Below are 20,706 nucleotides of genomic sequence, written 5' to 3'. Positions count from 1 at the left end.
AGCTTGAACTGAATCCTGAAGGAGTCTAGGAATTCTAAGTAATTGAGATGAGATGGGAGTGCATTGGAGGTATGAGGGAAAGCCAGTGCAAAGGCAGATAAATGGGAGATAAAGTGTTTTGTTGTTTTTGTTTTTTGCAAGAAAGAGTAAGGCAGCCAAAATGGTTGAGCTCTAGAATGCACTGTGGTATCCTAACAAAAACTGAAGAAACATTAAGAAAAAGATCTTTTCCATAAATATTTTTGATTAAAATCTGGTCTTTAAAATATACAAATATATACGAACTGATAAAATATCAAATGACACAAAATTATCAAATTAAGATATATTTTCCAACGTCTAAGTGGTAAGTTTTTGAAGAAGCATTTTTCAAAAGGAAATACACAAATGAGAAATAATGCACAAGTGATCAATTACCAAAAAAAATGTTAAAATTCTTTACCCCCAAATAACAATGGAAACAACTGCAATATGAGATGTCACCTTATATGATCAATAAAATGACAAAGACAGTTGAAAACAAAATTCAGTGCTGTTGGGACTGTGGAGACATTATTTGGTGCCTGTGGTGGATTTGTGAATGGCTATAATAATTTTGGAAAGCAATATAGCCTTATATTTTAAGGATTACAAAGTTATTTATTTTTTTACTTAGTGATCACACTACAACAAAAGTGTAATGTTGCCATTGAAAGGGAAAAGAAAACAACCTTGTCTATACAAAAAATATTCACAGAAACATTATTTAGAATAGCAGAGCTTTAAACCAATCTGTGTACACTCAGGAAATGCTGAAAAACTGTAGTATATAAACACACTAGAATTTTATTGCACTGTATTAAACAATATAAAGATTCCAAATAAAAGATTAAAAATAAATATATAGTGATACATATCAAAGAAGGAAAAATTAGAATATCAATATGGATACACAATAATGGCAAGGATAATAATATCAATAGAATTAAAAAAAACCCAGAAAACTTCAGAAAGGGAGGCAAAATGTTTTGCTAATTTTATCAAAGTTAACTTACATTTAAAAATAAATGATAAATAATGAAGTTTATATTTTTATTTTTCATCTCCCTTTTTAGTTGTATATTAGAATTTTGTTTCGATAGTTACTAAGTTTAGAATAAACAAAAAAAAAATTTAAGTTTGCTGGACAACATCCTATATAATAGAATCACTAACCACACTAATTTTAATATGTTGCTTGTGCTGATGATACCAATTTGGGGTCCCCTCATGTGAATGACAACAAAGGGCACTTTATTGTAAACTATGATATAATTTTTCAAAATGAAATGTCCTGCATTATACTGCATTATACAAAACAAAAAGATTCTTTGTGCTAAAATGAGTTTTACCTCAAGACTTCTCTTTATTTTTTCAAGGTTTGCACTGATAGATTGCAACAGTTCAAGGACTGTTACTGATATGACTATTCTCAAGGCATCAGTTTTATTTTCAATTCTTGTTGTTATTTCTCTCCACATAGTAGTCACTTCACCAAAAAGAACTGCTTCTGCTGGAAGTTGCCTTTATAAATAGAAACAAGAACTGAGATGACTTAATTTTCTAAAGCACCATCTCCATTCTTAACATAAAATACTTTTCTACCAAGAAATATTTATTTTGGGGGCACCTGGGTAGCTCAGTGGATTGAAAGCCAGGCCTAGAGCTAGGAGGTCCTGGGTTCAAATCTGACCTCAGACAGTCCCTAGCTGTGTGACCCTGGGCAAGTCACTTAACCTCCATTGCCTAGTCCTTACCACTCTTCTGCCTTGGAGCCAATACACAGAATTGATTCCAAGACAGAAGGTAAGGGTTTTTAAAAAAAATATTTATTTTAATTATAGATTTGCATATCATATTTATAATGATTCTGATTTAATAAATGTTGTCCTTTAATATATTTTGGTTGTCTATTCTATTTGCAGTAAAGCAGCTAAGTGGTACAATGGATAAAGTGCCAGGCCTGGAGTCAGAAAGATTCATCTCTGTAAGTTGAAATCTGGCCTCAGACATTTACTAGATGTGTAAACATGGGCAAGTCACTTAGCTCTATTTGCCTCAGTTTCCTTAAGATGAGTTGGAGAGAAATGGCAAACCTTTCCAGTATCTTTGCCCAGAAATGGGGTCACAAGAAGTTGGACATGACTGAAAACGACTGAACAGCAACAAAAGCCAATCCCAGAGTAACATAATACTACAAATATAATTTTTCTTAATATAATAATGGTGCCTATCAATAAGTATGTAGATTGGGCAGTTTAGAACTTATTTAGTATACTTGTAGCATGGGAAATAAAATGAAACAATTATAACTTTCCCATTTTCTTTATATTTTTATCTCACTAATTATGAGCGAAGCACTCTAAAAATGGTACTTGGAATTTTCTTCCTTAAAGAGATTATAATAATGAATTCTTTTGCCTTTGCAACTTGACATCTTCCTATCTTTTCTGTCCTCATATTTTAATTCCCTTTGAATAATCCATAATCAAATGATGGAGATCTCCTTGCTATTCTTCCCAAAGGACAATCTATCTCTTGACTGTGTCTTTTCATTGGTTGTCCCTCATGCCTGAAGGGCTCTCCCTCCCCATTGCAATCTTTTCACAAAGTTCAGCTAAAATCTCACCTGCTTCAAGGTGTTTTTGAATATCTCCTTCACTGCTCATGCCTTTCCTTTAGAGTTACCTCCGATTTACTCTGTACATATTTTATATATACCCAGTTTGTATATTTTCTCTTCCCTTAGACTGTGAGCTTCTTGAGGGGGAGGAACTGTGCTTTGTCTTTTTTCCCAAGCCCCATAGCTTAGTCCATTGTTTAGCGCATAGTAAGCATTTAATGTGTTTATTAACTTGATTTGTCAAGTTATATTTTGTATCTCTAGCCCAAATTAATCTTAATGTAGTCAGTTTAAAGATATAACATGAGGTAAAAATCATAGAAAATGAGAGAAATAACTAACACATACATCTTCCAGTGAAGTATGTATTTTAACTTGGATACCTTTGTATTTCAGGAGCAAGAAAAATGGGTTCAAGATAAAGCCAATTTCTTTGACACATGATCCATTCTTCTAATGTGTGGGAGAAGAGATCGAGTTTCTGGTCCCAATCATCTGCAACAGTCTGCATTAAAAAGAACATTTCATTTATTTATTAAAAACAACAGCACAAAAAACCTCTAACCTCCAGTTTCAAAATCAATACTGAATATTGGTTCTAGGTTCTGTCGGTTCTGTTAATTCAGTTTTTTTAATCTCACATTTTGTCAATTAACATCTAGCAGCTTCATTTTGAGAATAATACCTGGGAAAATTAGGGAATTGCCAGTAAGTGAAATGGAAGCTAAGAAATAGCAGAGCATACTGATGAAGTTACTGCATTAATTTTTGTCAGAGATGGATTGCTTATGGTAATAATTTATATCCTTTGGATCATTGCTATTTTTACTTCCTCTCTTCCTTTTGTTTCTTGCTTATCTTATCCATTTTATAACTATTTTTTCTATTCTTTTACCAATACCATAGAGTTTTAATGACTACTGCTTTATTTTGTACTTATTGTATAGTTTTAAGTTTGTAATACTATGCCTCCTCGGGTTATATCTTTTCTCATAATTTTCTTGAGATTCTTCTTAATAAAGAATTTTTGTCTTGTTCTAAAAAAGAAATTCCCTTAGGAATTTGAATGGTGTAGGACCAAATGTGGAAATCCATTTAGATGTGATTGTAATATTGTCATAGATTTCTTTTCATTTTTGCCAAGACTGTTTTAGGAAGTGTATTTGTATAAATCTTGAGAGTATCTTTGTAGGTTAAATGCAGACATTTGATAGACTTCATAGTTTTTTTAAATAAAATTTTTTTAAATATTTTTTCCTGGATTTTGTTAGTACTAAAAAGAAACAATGGACCTTTCCATGTCTGTGCTTGTTAAAACCCCTAAAAGAATTCTGTTTATGTTAGAAACAGAAAGATCAAAATTTGTCTAATTTTTTCTGCATCTATGAAAATAATCTATGGCTATTGTAATCTTTGTTGCTTATATGATTAATGCTAAATATTTTCCTAATGTTAAGCCAATTTTGCATCTGTGACATGAATCCATCTTAGTCATAATTATTTTCCTGAATATATTTTTGTACTTTCCTTGTGAAGATTTTATTTTAAAATTTTACATCAGTTATCGATAAGTGAGATTAGACTATAGTTCTCTTTTTCTTTTTGGTCTTTTTGTTTCCCTTGTATTGGTATGATAACCATTATTTGTCTTATAAAAGGAGAGTTTTAAAAATCTGTATTTGAGACTGATTTTTGGAATACAGGTATTAATTGCTTTTTTAAATATTGGATAGAATTCACTTTTTATTACTTGATTTGAGGTTGTGAGTTCTTAAAATCATACTGCCAATCACCTCATTGATATGTTCTGTCCTATGAATTTCTTTATTTCCAATGAGGAAAAACCCTAACTTTCTATTCAGGAAAAAGAGGATTTCCATGTCACTTAAATGAAAAGATAATCACTTTCATGGAAAACAATAGTTAATATTTATATAGGAGTTCAAAGTTTATAAAGCATTTTAAACATATTAATTCCTTTGGCATTTATAACAACCTTGAGAGGTAAATGTCTAATCCCCATTTTACATATGACAAACTGAGGCTGAAAGATGTTAAAGTAATTTGCCCAGGATCACAAAATCAGTGTCAGAAGAAGGATTCGAATGCAAGTCTTTCTGAATACAAGTGCAATCCTAGATCTCAAGGTCTTTTAAGAAACTGTGCAGTGATTTCATAACTACGTTATATATCTTACCTGCAGGAAGTCCTCTAAGCTGAGTGAAACCGAAGTCTGTATTTGGCTCACAGGGCAAAAGGTTCCTTAGAGTTTGCTTGAATAATATTCCAGAATAATGGCAGATATGTATGTGTCAGAAAGTATAAAAAATGCTTGATTTTAAAAAAGCTGAGATATTTTTAAAGGTCTGAATTATAATTATATGCATTTAAAATGTTTTCCAGGTAAACTATTTCTACACTTTCCTTACACCATCATTAAATATTAAATGCTTTCTATACTTGTATGCCACTAGCACCAAGAATAGTAGTTGGCATTTAATAGTTGATAAACTAAAAAAAATAAATTTAATTAATGCATGTTTATTGATTCTCAGTACAATGTACTGTGCTAGGTATTTCAGGAAGTACAAATATAGAAAATTTTTTAAAATTTAATTTTCTGGCATTTGTTCTATTATACTAAATTTTTATGTAAAAAAGGTGCTTAAATTTGAATCACTAAAAGATGCACAAGAATAATGTATAAAGCCATTAAGGTTACAAAATACAAAAGCTATAAATAGGCATTAATTTTTAAAAATTGACCATCTCTTTCCTCCTGGAAACTGAACTGATACAAAGTGAACTGAACAGAACCAGGACACAGTACACAGTAACAGCAACACTGTATGATGAAGTATAAATGACCTAGCTATTCTGAATAGTGATCTAAGACAATCCCCAAAGGACTGGTGATGAAAAATATTATCCACCTCCAGAGAAAGAACTTATGGACTCTGACTGCAGACCAAAACACACTATATTTCACTTTCTTCTATTTGTTTTTCAAGACCTCTTCCACAAAATGACTACTATGGAAAAAATGTTTTCTTTTTTTTTACATGACTGTATATGTAAAATCGATATCAGATTACATGTTGTCTTGGGAGGGAGTTTGGATAAGGTGCATGAGAAGAGAATTTGAAACTCAAAAAAATTTTAAATGTTAAAAATTGTTTTACATGTAATTGGGGAAAAATAAAATATTATGTAAAAATATCTTTCCTGGGTCATAATATTTACCTTCAATGACCCAAGATAGGGAGATGCTTTAATCGTTGCAATTATAACTTGAGATTCTTCTAACTGAGATGATATATCATCTAAGGATGAAAGAATAAGAATCTTGATAGCGTCTGTCTGATAAAGAGAAAAGCGTATTGGAGTATTGTGCCATAGCTCAATTATCTTATACAGCATTTTTTCCAGAGCAGCTTCATTTGTTGCTATTGTTGATATTTCAATTATTTTTTCTTCATAGTGAAACAACTAAAATAAACAAAAATAGTCCTAAGTGTTTTATATGATAATTGCTAACATGTTTTTAATTCAAGACCTCATTTCTATAGGTTACATCATTATTAAGATTTCACAAACTTCCCAAACTAAAAGGCTCAGAGATATTTTCCTAGATACTACTTATATTAGCAGCAGGTTCTTAGGAGATCAAATTCTTCTGAACTCTCTCCAGAGATAAGTGCCTATGAATTTAAGTTTCAGAACTGAATATTATGACCTACCTCAGCAGCCCCTTTCTTTAATAACCCCAACACTTCTACTATGATGAATTCAGCCCTACTCCCTTCAATCTAACCATCTAGTTTTCAAAATCAAATATTTTAAACCTCTTAAAGACAGGACCCACTTGGCTCTTGACTTTGTCTCCAGAACTTCACACAGTACCTTGCTAGTAGGCAACATAAAAATATTTGTTGAATCCTACTGAATTGAAAATCTCTTATTGCTGTGTTTTCTTCTGGTGTGCTCTTCATGAAAATAGAGACTTTTCCACTCATCCATTATTTACACAAACTCCAACTCCTTTTGTTCTTTTTTAATTACCTTAATTTTTATTTGCCCTCTTATGTATGAATTCTCTTCCATTTCCCCATTTATCCTTTAAAAATATGGAGATCAATAAAAATCTAGCAATGGGCATTCTTGGCAAGCCAACACACATCATCTGAGTAAGTTTAATGGTTTGGTTGGTCAGTCCCATCCCCACCATGCTGTTAGAACTGAGCAGAAAAGTAGTACTGTTTTCAAAGAGAGCCCATTTCTTTCTCAAATTTGGTTTTCTTATCTGTAGGTACAGTTTCCTGACTGGTATTTTTAGAAATGCATTTAGTAAATCTAAGGAGCAGCGTCCAAACTCCTACAATATCCTACCCACTTCCCCCTCACTATGATTTGCATTCAAAGTGAAAGTGAAGCCAGATGGACCTTTGCTATTTTTTTTAAACCCTTACCTTCCGTCTTGGAGTCAATACTGTGATTTGGCTCCAAGGCAGAAGAGTGGTAAGGGTAGGCAATGGAGGTCAAGTGACTTGCTCAGGGACCTATGCTATTTCTAAGATGCCACATTCGCCAAATGTCTATCTGTCTATCTGTCTGTTTCTGCTGCTCTCTGATATATATGTGTTTGCACATATCTTTTTCCAAAACAATTTTGGAGAGGTTGAGAAACCAGAGAAACACAACTCTAAATGCCACAGTTTCATGTTTTGTACCTACCTCAAGCTCTAGAAGTTTCTCCACCGTACATTGTGTGTCCAAAATAAAATCATGCCCAACAATTCCCTGTAATAAGGTCCAATGCCTTGGTTTAAGGCAAGGATTTACCAAAGCTACAATAGTAGGTATGCCTTGTCTAAAATTCATTACTGATTGCTTAAGAGCTTTTACCATAGAATTTTTTGGTAAACCTGTAAATCAAAACAACACAATAAGGTTTTCTGACACATTTTTATGTATTCTGTTTCTATCATTCTTAAAAGCAACAGATATAGTAGCTATTCATTTCTAATACCATTCCTATTTTTTAGTTTATCTCTTTTATCTGCCAAAATTCAAACACCTAGATAAAAGATAAAACTGTTTATATTTGTTATATGGCCCCACTTTCTTATTTCAAGCTCACTTCTAATTTTTATGTCATTAAATATTTCTGAATTATAGTAAACAATTCTTAATATTCATTGAAAAATTCAAGTTCCAAATTCTCTCTTTCTGTCATGTCCCTCCTCTACCTTATAAGAAAACAAACAATATTATATCAATCATACTTGTGAAGTCATGCAAAACACATTTCCATATTAGTCATGTTGTAAAAGAAAACAGACAAAAAAACAAAAAAAAGTAAAATATATGCTTAAATCTGCACTCAGAGCTTGACAGTTTTCTCTCTGGAGGTAGAAAACATTTTTTATCAGAGGTCCTTCGGAATTAATTTGGACGATTGTTTTGATCAGAGTAGCTAAGTCACAGTTGATCATCATTTTAATATTGCTGTTATTGTTCTCACTCACTTCTTAATATCATGCAATCTGACTTTTCCCCTCACCACTTGTTACCAATGTATTCATCATTGATAAATAAAATGAACTTTTCTCCATTTCTATCCTTCATAACTTTTCTACAACACCTGATATGGTTGACCAGCCCCTCTCTCTACATACTTTCTGCTGTCTCGATTTGTTATGATTCTACTCTATCTTGATTTTCTTTCTGTTTGACTAGGCCTCCTCAATCACTCCTTGCAGGATCACCACTCATTTCCTCCTCCTACGTGGCTGTATACCTTATGCTTTTGACCAAGTTACTCTCCTCTCATTTTATCATCTCTCTTGGATTCAATTATCCTTCCTATGCAAATAACTCCCAGTTTTTTTTCATTCAGCCTTCTCTCTGCCTCTCCTGCTCTCATGTCCCAAAAAACCAAAATCCTAATGGGCATTTTCACCTGGATATCCAAAAGCCTTAGCAAACTTAACATGCCCAATTCTGTACTTATTATATTTTTCTCTTAACTTAGCCATCTGACTACTGTTTAAGGCACACTACCACTTGTCCAGGATGACAGTAAGCAGCATAAACACAGGCCCTAAACTTATTTTTTTTATTCACTTTAATGGAATATGAGTACAAAAATGAGGAAGAAATCAGGGGGAAAAGGACTTAATATTTAAATGATTTAAGTGATTTAGGTACACGAAAAAAGAAGTGTACAAACACAGTATGAGAGAGAGAAAGTAACTCTCATATGAACTGAAAAAAGGAGGGCTGAACTCATGTAGAAGTTTGGTGTAGGAATGCTGCAAGTTCACCAGGGAAATAAGCAGGAAACAAGAAAGGAGGAAGGGGACTTAAGAGAGAACAGAATATGGAAAAATATAGTCACAAGCTATTATTATCAGACCTCATCTTTGCATTGAGTTTCATAAAAGGGGAGATTTTAAAAAGTAATAAAATGGAGTGGGGACTTCCTGGTTAAGATGGCGGCAGAGCAGCTGCTTAACCTCTCCTAACTGAAACATACAGGACTCCTCAAGAAGATATAAAAACAAATCCAGAGGAACGAAGAGACCCCACAACAGGGCGCAGCATTGGAGGTACGTGGAATTGGGGCATTTCCATGCTATAAAGGGGTGAAACAACTCTCACTAAAACACGAGCTAAGCAACCCACTCCCCCACCCCACACCACCTACAGTACCAAAGCCAGCACACAAGAGTTAGGGCAAGTTTGGGGCATGGATTAAGTCCTTGGCAGATACCTGGGGTCACCAGGGCCTGCTCCTGAGAGCAGCAAGACATAAGACTCCAAGAGGCTAAAGAATGCGTGAGGATTTTGAACACAGACCCTGAGTGCAGGCACAAGTGTGGGCTCGTACACAAGCCCAGACACGAATCCTGAGCTCAGGAAAGGACTTGGATCTTGAGCGCAGGTGCGGACCTTGAGTGGGGACCCAGTGCAAAAGGGGTTCACAACTGTGGAAGCAATGCCCTGAGACTGTTAAAGGAGCCTCGGGCAGAGGAACAAGTAAGGGGACCATCAGGAGGCTTGACCCCGGGAACAACTGAGACCTCAGGAGCCAAAAGAGCTCAGACAGACTGTGAGTGTGAGGATAAACCTGAGAGGGCGCAAGGCTAACAGTGGCAAGCCAGAGACAAGAACCCCAAAAGAGAAAGATCATCAAGAAGAAATCTGTAACACTTGACAACTTTTACACAGATAAAATCCAGACAAAAGAGTAAACAGCAGAGAACACACAAGTAATCATGTCCAAACCTTCCCAAAATAATGAAAACTGGCCACGAGCTATTGAAGATTTCAAATCTGAGATGATGAGAAAGATGGAAAAGATTTGGCAAGAGAAGTGGGACATAGCTCAAAAGGAAATAAACAGGTTAGAAGACAGAAACTCCCAATTGGAGAAAGATGCCCCCAAATCAAACAAAATGGTAAACAAATTGGAAACCAAAATCTGGCAAGAAAATAACACTTTAAAAGGTAAAATTTTGCAATTGGAAACTGAGGTTCAGAAATCAAATGAACTGATAAGCAAATTGAATACTAGAAATGACCAGATTGAAAAGGAAAACCAGTCCTTAAAGGCTAGAATTGAGCAATTAGAAGCTAATGATCTCTCAAGACAGCAAAAACAAGTAAAACAAAGTCAAAAGACTGATAAAATAGAAGGAAACATGAAATATTTCAATGAGAAAGTGACAGACCAAGAAAAAAGGTCTAGAAGACACAATCTGAGAATCATTGGTCTTCCTGAAAAAGCAGAAATTAATAGAAATTTGGACTCTATACTAAAAGAAATTATTCAGCAAAATTGCCCTGAAATTCTACAACAAGAGGGTAATATAGACATTGAAAGCATCCATAGATCACCTTCTACACTAGACCCAGAAAAGACAACCTCCAGGAATATAATAGCTAAATTCAAGAGCTTCCAAGGAAAAGAAAAAATTTTACAAGAAGCCAGAAAGACACAATTCAGATATCAAGGAGCACCAATCAAGATCACACAAGATCTGGCAGCCTCCACACTAAAGGACCGCAAGGTTTGGAATATTATATTCAGAAAGGCAAGAGAACTGGGTCTAAAACCAAGGATCACCTACCCATCAAAACTAACCATATACTTCTAAGGGAAAGTTTGGGCATTCAACAAGATAGAAGATTTCCAAGTATTTGCACAGAAAAAGATCAGGGCTAAGTGGAAAGTTCGATATCCAACCACAAAAATCAAGAGAAACATGAAAAGGTAAATAAGAAACAGAGGGGAAAGAAAGAAAACTCGTATTTTTTAAATTTGCCTCTTTAAGGGCTTCAATATGATCTAATTATTGGTATTCCTATGTGGAGAAATGTTATGTATAATTCTCTTTAAGGAACTCTATTCACTATTATAGTATTCTATATTATAGTAATTAGAAGAATTATTCATAGGGAGAGGTTGGTATACTAAATGGTCTAAGATGATATGGGGGTGGGAAAGAGGGAGGTGAATAGTAGAGGACACCAAGAGAAACTTGAATGAATAAGAAAAATAGGATATTCCATTACACACAAAGAGGGCATGGGAAGAGAAAGGGATAAATACTATTATAAGAAGGAGAGGAAGAGAGCATTAAGAGATAATATTTAAACTTTACTCTCAGTGTAATTAACCCTGAGAGGGAAGAGTAGCTTTATCCATGGGGATATAAAACTCTATCCAACCCTGCTAGGAAAGTCAGAAGGGAAAAAGCAAGGGGAGCAGGGGAGTGGGGAGGTCATAAAAGGGAGGGGAGAAGAAGGGTGAGGGAATTTATTAGGCCTTGAAAATAAATAGAGGGGAATAATAAGGGAGGGGGTAGAAAGGGTAGTAAATCAAGGGAAGGGACAAGGCTTACTGGCATAAAGCAAACCACTGGTTTCAAAGGAAATAGTGTAAGAAGAAGGAGTAGAACTAGGAGAGGATACCAAAATGTCTGCTAATATACAACTGATAATTATAACTCTGAATGTGAATGGGATGAACTCGCGCATAAAAAGGAAGCAAATAGCAGAGTGGTTTAGAAACGAAACACATATGAGGCAGGTGGACATACACAGGTTTAAGGTCAAGGGCTTGAGCAAAATCCTTTGGGCATCAAATGAGAAAAAGAAAGCAGGAGTGGCAATTATGATTTCTGACAAAGCCAAAGTAAAAATAGATATGATTAAAAAAGACAGGGAGGGTCTTAAAGGCAGTATAGACACTGATTAAAGGCAGTATAGACAATGAGGAAATAACATTGCTCAATATGTATGTTCCAAATGGCATAGCAACCAGATTCATAAAGGAGAAATTGGCAGATCTCAAGAAGGAAATAGATAGTAAAAACATACTAATGGGAGATCTGAATATCCCTCTTTCAGATCTAGATAAATCAAACCAAAAAAGTAAATAAGAAAGAGGTAAGAGTGATGAATGAAGTCCTAGAAAAATTAGATTTAATAAATATGTGGAGAAAAATAAATAGGAACAAAAAGGAATACACCTTCTTTTCAGCTGCACATGGTACATTCACAAAGATTGACCATGTAATAGGGCATAGAATCATTGCAAACAAATGCAAAAGAGCAGAAATAATAAATGTAACCTTCTCAGACCATAATGCAATAAAAATAATAATTTAATTAGTAAGGGCACCTGGAAATGCAAATCAAAAACTAATTGGAAATTAAATAATATGATTCTCCAAAAACAGCTAGTCAGAGAAGAAATCAAAGAAACAATCAACAATTTCATTGAAGAGAATGAGAATAATGAGACATCCTACCAAACTCTGTGGGATGCAGCCAAGTCAGGACTCAGGTAGAAATTTATATCCTTGAGTGCATATATTAACAAATTAGGGAGGGCAGAGATTAATGAATTGGGCATGCAACTTAAAAAATTAGAAAGCGAGCAAATTAAAAATCCCCAGATGAAAACTAAATTAGAATACTAAAAATCAAGGGAGAAATTAATAAAATCAAAAGTAAAATAAATATTGAATTAATAAATAAGACTAGAAGCTGGTGTTATGAAAAAACATAAATTAGATAAATTAGACAAAGTACTGGTCAATCTAACAAAATAAAGGAAAGAAGAAAACCAAATTGACAGTATCAAAGATGAAAAGGGAGACCTCACCTCTAATGAAGGGGAAATTAAGGCAATCATTAAAAATTATTTTGCCCAATTATATGGCAAGAAATATATCAATCTAGGAGATATAGATGAATATTTACAAAAATACAAATTGCCCAGATTAACAGCAGAAGAAATAGAATACCTAAATAATCCATATCAGAAAAAGAAATTGAACAATCCATCAAAGAACTACCTAAGAAAAAATCAGCAGGGCCTGATGGATTTGCAAGTGAATTCTATCAGACTTTCAAAGAGCAACTAATCCCAATATTATACAAACTATTTGATATAATAAGCAAAGAAGGAGTCCTACCAAATTCCTTTTATGACACAAATATGGTACTGATCCCAAAGCCAGGTAGATCAAAAACAGAGAAAGAAAACTACAGACCAATCTCCCTAATGAACATAGATGCAAAAATCTTAAATAGAATACTAGCAAAAAGACTCCAGCAAGTGATCAAGAGGATTATCCACCATGATACCAGGAATGCAAGGATGGTTCAACATTAGGAAAACCATCCACATAATTGACCATATCAACAATCTAACAAACAAAAATCACATGATTATCTCAATAGATGCTGAAAAAGCCTTTGACAAAATACAACATCCATTCCTATTGAAAACCCTGGAAAGTATAGGAATAGAAGGACCTTTCCTAAAAATAATAAACAGCATATACCTAAAACCATCAACAAGCATCATATGCAATGGGGATAAATTAGAAGCATTTCCAATAAGATCAGGAGTGAAACAAGGATGCCCATTATCACCTCTATTATTCAACATAGTACTAGAAACACTAGCAGTAGCAATTAGAGAAGAAAAAGAAATTGAAGGTATCAAAATAGGCAATGAGGAGACTAAGCTATCACTCTTTGCAGATGATATGATGGTCTACTTAAAAAATCCTAGAGAATCAACTATGAAGCTGGTAGAAATAATCAACAACTTTAGCAAAGTTGAAGGATACAAAATAAATGCACATAAATCATCAGCATTTCTATATATTTCCAACACATCACAACAGCAAGAGGTAGAGCACCCTAGACAATATAAAATACTTAGGAATCTTCTACCAAAACAAACACAGGAATTATACGAAAACAACTACAAAAACCAAACAATTAAAACTAGATCTAAACAATAGGAAAAATATTGATTGCTCATGGGTAGGACGAGCTAACATAATAAAAATGACCATTCTACCCAAATTAATTTATCTATTTAGCACCATACCTATCAAACTACCAAAAAACTTTTTTACTGAATTAGGAAAAACTATAACAAAGTTCATTAGGAATAACAAAAGATCAAGAATATCAAGGGAAATAATGAGAAAAAATGTGAAGGAAGGGGTCCTAGCAATACCAGCTATTAAACTCTACTATAAAGCAGCGGTCCTCAAAACAGTATGGTACTGGCTAAGAGACAGAAGGGAGGATCGGTGGAATAGACTTGCGGTAAGTGACATCAGCAAGATAGTGTATGATAAATCCAAAGAGCCCAACTTTTGGGACAAAAATCCAATCTTTGACAAAAACTGCTGGGAAATTTGGAAAACAATATGGAAGAGAATAGGTTTAGATCAATATCGCACATCCTACACCAAGATAAATTCAGAATGGGTGAATTACTTGAATATAAAGAGAGAAACTATAAATAAGTTAAATGAACATAGAGTAGTTTACTTGTCAGATCTCTGGGAAAGGAAAGATTTTAAAACCAAGCAAGAGTTAGAGAAAATTACAAAATGTGAAATAAATGATTTTGATTATATTAAGCTAAAAAGCTTTTGTACAAACCAAAATAATGAAGCCAAAATTTGGAGGGAAAAAACAAATTAGGAAAAAATCTTTATAACAAAAAACTCTGACAGGGGTCTAATTACTCAAATATACAAGAAGTTAAACCAATTGTATAAAAAATCAAGCCATTCCCCAATTGATAAATGGGCGAGAGACATGAATAGGCAATTTTCAAATAAAGAAATCAAAACTATCAATAAGCACATGAGGTATCACCTCACCTAGTAGATTGGCTAAAATGAAAGAAGGGGAGAGTAATGAATGCTGGAGGGGATGTGGCAAAACTGGGACATTAATGCATTGTTGGTGGAGTTGTGAACTGATCCAACCATTCTGGTTGGCAATTTGGAACTATGCTCAAAGGGCTATAAAAGAATGCCTGCCCTTTGATCCAGCCATACCATTGGTGGGTTTGTACCCCAAAGAGATCATAGATAAATAGACTTGTACGAAAATATTTATACCCATGCTTTTTGTGGTGGCAAAAAACTGGAAAATGAGGGTATGCCCTTCAATTGGGGAATGGCTGAACAATTGTGGTATCTGTTGGTGATAGAATACTATTGTGCTCAAAGGAATAATAAACTGGAGGAATTCCATGTGAACTGGAAAGACCTCCAGGAATTGATGCAGAGTGAAAGGAGCAGAGCCAGAAGAACATTGTACACAGAGACTGATACACTGTGGTAAAATCGAATGTAATGGACTTCTGTAGTAGAAGCAATGCAATGACCCAGGACGATTCTGAGGGATTCATGGAAAAGAACGCTACCCACATTCAGAAGAAGTACTACAAGAGTGGAAACAGAAGAACAAGAGCTGCTTGAACACATGGGTTGAGGCGGACATGATTGGGGATGTAGACTTGAAACTACTACACCAATTCAACTATCAACAATTTGGAAATAGGTCTTGATCAATGAGACATATTAAAACCAGTGGAAATACACATCTGCCATGGGGGGAAGGGAAAGTTGGGGGGGGTGAAGGGGAAAGTAAGAGCATGAATTATGTAACCATGTTAACTTTAAAAAAATAAATAATAAATGTTTAAAAATGTAATAAATGTAAAATCCAGAAATTAGTGTCTGAGCTAGGTGGGTAGTAGGGTAGAGCAGAGGGAATAGACCACTTCAAATACAGGGTAATGGTCTTGATGGGATTTTTTCCCTCTTTTTTTTCTCCCTTTTCCTTGAGAATATAGAGGACAGAGGAAAAATATAAGAGGATATGATATGACAAATGGAAATAGACAATTAACAATCATAGTTTTGAACAGGAATGGAATGAATTCACACATGACAGAGAAGGGGGTAGAAGAATAGATCAGAAATCAATCTATAACAATATATTGTTTGTAAGAAACAAAATATCAATATTTAGTATATATGATACTTTCTATATGTCACACACACAGCATTTAAATACTTAAAGGAAAAGCTAATTCAATTAGAGGAGAAAAGTAAATCTGTAATAGTTGGGGACTTCAGTGTTCTGCTTTGACTTAAAAGAGTCTAAAAAGATCAATAAGAAAGATATTAAGTTAGACTAGAAAAGAATTTTAGAAAAGTTTGTGATTACTGAATGGATAAAGAAAGGAATTATTACATACATTATATATCTATATGTATACATAAATGATTAAATGTGTATATGAATGTGTTTTTTAACTTCATATAGCACCTTTATAAAAACTGACCAGGTGAAAACCTCAAAAAGTGAAAAATAGACATTTTAAACGCATCCTTTTACTGAGCTCTAACAAAAAAAAATGATCATTGATAACATCTGAAGAAGGAACTGAAACTTAAATGCATGTTAAATAGCAATTCTAAAGACTATATAGAGCAATAACCAAATCATGGAAACAATAGATCTAACACTTCAATAAAATCAAGGGCAAAGGAGGCCAACTATCATCATTATTATTTTATATAGTTCAACAAATGCTATTTGTAATAATACAAGAAAAAGAAATTAAAGAACTAAAACATGGGTAAAGAGGAATAAAAAGTTTTGTTTTTGCAATTGTAAATAATTTCGCAAATGCCAGAGTTTCAGCTAAAATTCTAGGGAAGTAATTAAAAATTTCATCAAATTACCAAGAGGAAAAGAAATCTACTCACATCATTAGATTTTCTGTATATTACCAAAAAAATTAATCAGGAAGAGACAGAAAAAGAAGTTCTTTTCAAAATAACTAAGAGAATATATAAAATATTGGAGAGTTCACCTACGAAGACACATAAAAGACTACTATAATTGTGAACTTCTATATACAGAAATAAAGATGAATAAATAATTGAAACAGTATTAAATGCTCATGGTTGAGCTTTGCCAACGTAAAGAAAATAATAATTCCTCCTAACATAAATGAAAGACTATAGCACCATACTAATTAAACTATTAAGAGTAGCTTTGGAAAACAAAATAAGAGTTTTAAGGGAATTTTTTTTAAAATTAAGAATGTATGGGGCTCATAAGTACCAGATCACAAGCTATTCTACAAAGCAATAATCATCAAGACTTTTTGATATTGGTTAAAAATAGACAAGTTGATTAGTGGAAAATATTAGGTACATAAGACAAAGTAGCAAATAAACAAAATACAATAGTGTTTGATAAGCCCAAATACTTTAGTCATTGAGGCAGGAATCATTCAACAATAATGTTGAATTCAACAACTGCTAGAGAATCAGTCTGGCAGAAATTAGGTTTAGGTCAATATCCCATACCATGTACTACAATAAATTGCAAATTAATGCAGAACAGATATAAAAAGTCACATACTAAAAAAATTCAGAGCATGGAAGGCAATGCATTGCATGATTATGAATAAGGGGGAAATGCTTGATCAAACAAGGGACAGAATTATAGAAGATGGAATGGACAATTTTTATTACATAAGACTGAAAATCTTTTTCATACACATAGAACAATTTCAAGTAAACTTAGAAGAGAAATATTTCCCTGTGAGGTGGGAGAATCATGAAGTTAATTTTATCAGAAAATAACTAATATCCAAGATAAACAGGTAATTGATTCAATGAGAATAAGAGTTATTCTCCAAATGATAAATGGTCAAAGGATTTAAACAAATATATCTGAAGGGAAGAAACCCATTGAAGTAAAAAAAAGTGCTATAAAAAGCTTATTATAATTAAAAAAAGAAATGTGGGGTACAATGTCCTACCCTAGCAGAAAGTACTATGGAGGACCAAATTCCCATATTTTATTTTTATGTTTCCTGTTTCTTACTTTTTGGTGTGAAAGGTCATTTGGGTATTTCATCAGGAAGAGTAATTTCATATATATATATTTCTATATAGGAGATTTGAACCTGAAGCATAATATTAAGCAAAGCTCACATTTCTAGGAATATAACTGGAGTCCTAATCAACAGAGCATATATTTCTAATTTTACTTCCCTCATCAACATATTTTGAATGCCCAAATTCATGGCATTCACATCTATTTTATCTGAACTGTAAGCCTAAAATATTGCTTCTGGTTTACTCAGTGAATGAAAAAAATAGGTGATTTCAGCAAAAAATAATGGACCCTCCCATCTTCAAAACAGAGGCAATTCCTAATGTGCAATAGGAATATAGCAGTATTAAAATCCTTATGTGAATGAAATTCTGAAAGGCACCCTTATCTGTGCAGGGCTAGTCTCCAAGACTGTGTGGTAATTCTAACTTGGACATAAAATCACAAAAGACTAGATTATTAAAAGTATGATTTCATAATAAATAAAAGGTCTTACTCCTGAGTTCAAGTCACTCTTTTATTATTTAACACCATTTTTAAAACCTTTCACATCAATTCTATTACCTTTGTTTTTGTTATTACTGAATCATTTTCATTTGTCACATTTACCATGATCCTATTTGGTGTTTTCTTGGAAAAAATATCAGAATGGTTTCCCATTTCCTTCTCCAGTTCACTTTACAGATGAGAAAACTGAGGAAAATAGGGTTAAGTGATTTGCCCAGGGTCATGAAGCTAGTGTCTGAGGCCAGATTTGAATTCAGGAATATAAGTTTGTCTAAATCAAGGTCTGGCATTCTATCCACTGCCCACCTGCCTTTATTTTTAAGAGTTAATGGAATCTTGGAATGGAATAATTGTGATGGCTAAGGGGAAAATAAAAAAGGAGAATTAAGTTCCTGAGAGAATAGTTTATCCTTTATCTTAAGAAGAAATATAAAGAGAATTCTTGAGAACCATCTTTAATTGATTTCTCTTTCCAGAAAATAGAAGTCAAGAGTCATAACAATGATTTAAAAAGTCACTTTAGAAATTGCTTTGGGCTAGGAACCATGCTTAATTCTTTACAAAAATTTTTCTCAATTCAGCTTTAGATACTGTTATACTAAGTCCCCATCTTACAGTTGAGGGAACTGAGGCAAATAGAAGTTAAGTACTTAATGGTACACAGGTATAAGGGTCTTTGTGGGAAAAGAAACATATCTAGTTTATTTTATAAATGATATTTAGCAGGTAGGGATTTGAGCTAATTTATTAATAGATGTTACAATTTTAGTAATATGAAAATATCAGAATATATCTCTTAATTACATTAGAAATTTTATTAGAAACTGAATACTGAAGATGAGCTAGTAACAGACAGAATGGTGATAAGTTCACCCAGGCTACACAGGTGATGACTGATCTTAAACCCTACTACAATGGAAAACCTTTCATTGTTTGAGTCTAGCTTGAAGGTTGATTTTCCAAGAGAACTCTTTATTTTATACTTAACAACTTCTTTTTTGCTTTAAATTACTTTTGCATCCTGAATCAAACAATATATAAGAAGTTAAAATGGTAAGTTCTTAAAACTAATGATTTTCATACTTTTACCTTTTTCTAGCATATAAATCATATGCATCCATCTTGCCACACTCTTCTGGATTATATCGACATTGACATTGCCAAAAATGCTATTCTTCCACACGAGAGACAGATTCCCCCATTCCACTTGTGCTTCCCATAATATTTTCCTCAAAGTTAGGTCACATTCAATTTCTGAGAGCTCTGAAATCACAGAGTGTGCAACATGTCGCTCCATAGCTAAATTTTTCCCTGCAGCAGAACTCTCAAAACGATCTTGATAATTTGAATAAGTATGAGCTTTGTTGGATAGAATTGAAGCTTCCTCTGAGAGTGTCTCAATAATATCCAAGGCAGTTGTTGGTCGAGTAGCAGGATGCACAAGAACGGGGTTTTTTACCTAAGTAAAAGTAGAAAAAATTCTGTAACTAGTTAATTTGGAAAATAAGGAACATGATTTATTCAGTTAAAATGTTCTAATATAGACATTGAACTCTTTTTTAAAAAGTAAGACTAAACTGGTAACCAGTAAGACATCTAGAGTCTAGTCATTGTTCTACCATTGATAGACTCTTCAAGATTGTTCATTTCAACAACATTCATTAAATTCTTACTGTGTGTGAAGAACTATTATAGAAATTGAGAATACAAAGAAGAAAGAAGTCAACCCACTCTCAAGAAATCTATAATTTCAGAGACTACAAGATGACTATACAAACATCTGTGATTCAAATTAGAATATTCTTACATAGTTGAATATTTGAGCAAAGGAAAAGCCCAGTGTTCTATGATTGCTTGATGGGAAGAGAAATAACTTCCACTTGGAAGAGATTAAGAAAGGTATTACTGTAAATACAACATGAGAGAAAACTTGAAATAGGAAAAGATTTCAATGAGCAGAGAATGAGAAGGATTCCATACTGAGGCATGGAATTGAGAGAGGATATTGTAGGAATTGGAGGGTGGGGCATTTGGTACAGAGAAGTATCCAATCTCACTAGACTATAAAGTACATATAGGGGAAAAGTATTAGATCAAATAATAAAAGTAGACTGAGGGAATATCATAGAGGATACTGAATGTCATAATAATGGATTTGTACTGTACAATGGGAAGTCACTGAAGATTTTAGTGCAAAAAATTACTGTGTGTGTGTGTGGCTCAACAAAAGAAGATACTCTAGGGAGGAATTAGAGAGAAGAGAACATAGACTTCAAAATGTCAGAAAATGATCAGTTTAA

At 33.4% G+C, this 20,706-nt stretch overlaps 1 protein-coding gene across 1 annotated transcript in view; it reads right to left on the bottom strand.

Moving 5' to 3' along the window:
* The window catches only part of DNAH14 (dynein axonemal heavy chain 14), a 374,871-nt gene that overhangs the window by 269,984 nt on the left and 84,181 nt on the right, over positions 1-20,706 (bottom strand). The window contains exons 19-23 of the mRNA XM_044674970.1: positions 19,496-19,865; positions 7,376-7,566; positions 5,885-6,130; positions 3,025-3,146; positions 1,371-1,542 (exon numbers count right to left, since the gene is read on the bottom strand). Of these exons, the coding sequence (XP_044530905.1) occupies positions 1,371-1,542; positions 3,025-3,146; positions 5,885-6,130; positions 7,376-7,566; positions 19,496-19,865 (1,101 nt within the window). The remainder of the gene's footprint in view (positions 1-1,370; positions 1,543-3,024; positions 3,147-5,884; positions 6,131-7,375; positions 7,567-19,495; positions 19,866-20,706) is intronic.

The sequence above is a fragment of the Gracilinanus agilis genome, chromosome 4, assembly GCF_016433145.1.
Source record: "Gracilinanus agilis isolate LMUSP501 chromosome 4, AgileGrace, whole genome shotgun sequence".
Lineage (NCBI taxonomy): Eukaryota > Metazoa > Chordata > Mammalia > Didelphimorphia > Didelphidae > Gracilinanus > Gracilinanus agilis.
This window is presented reverse-complemented; position numbering and strand designations above follow the sequence as displayed.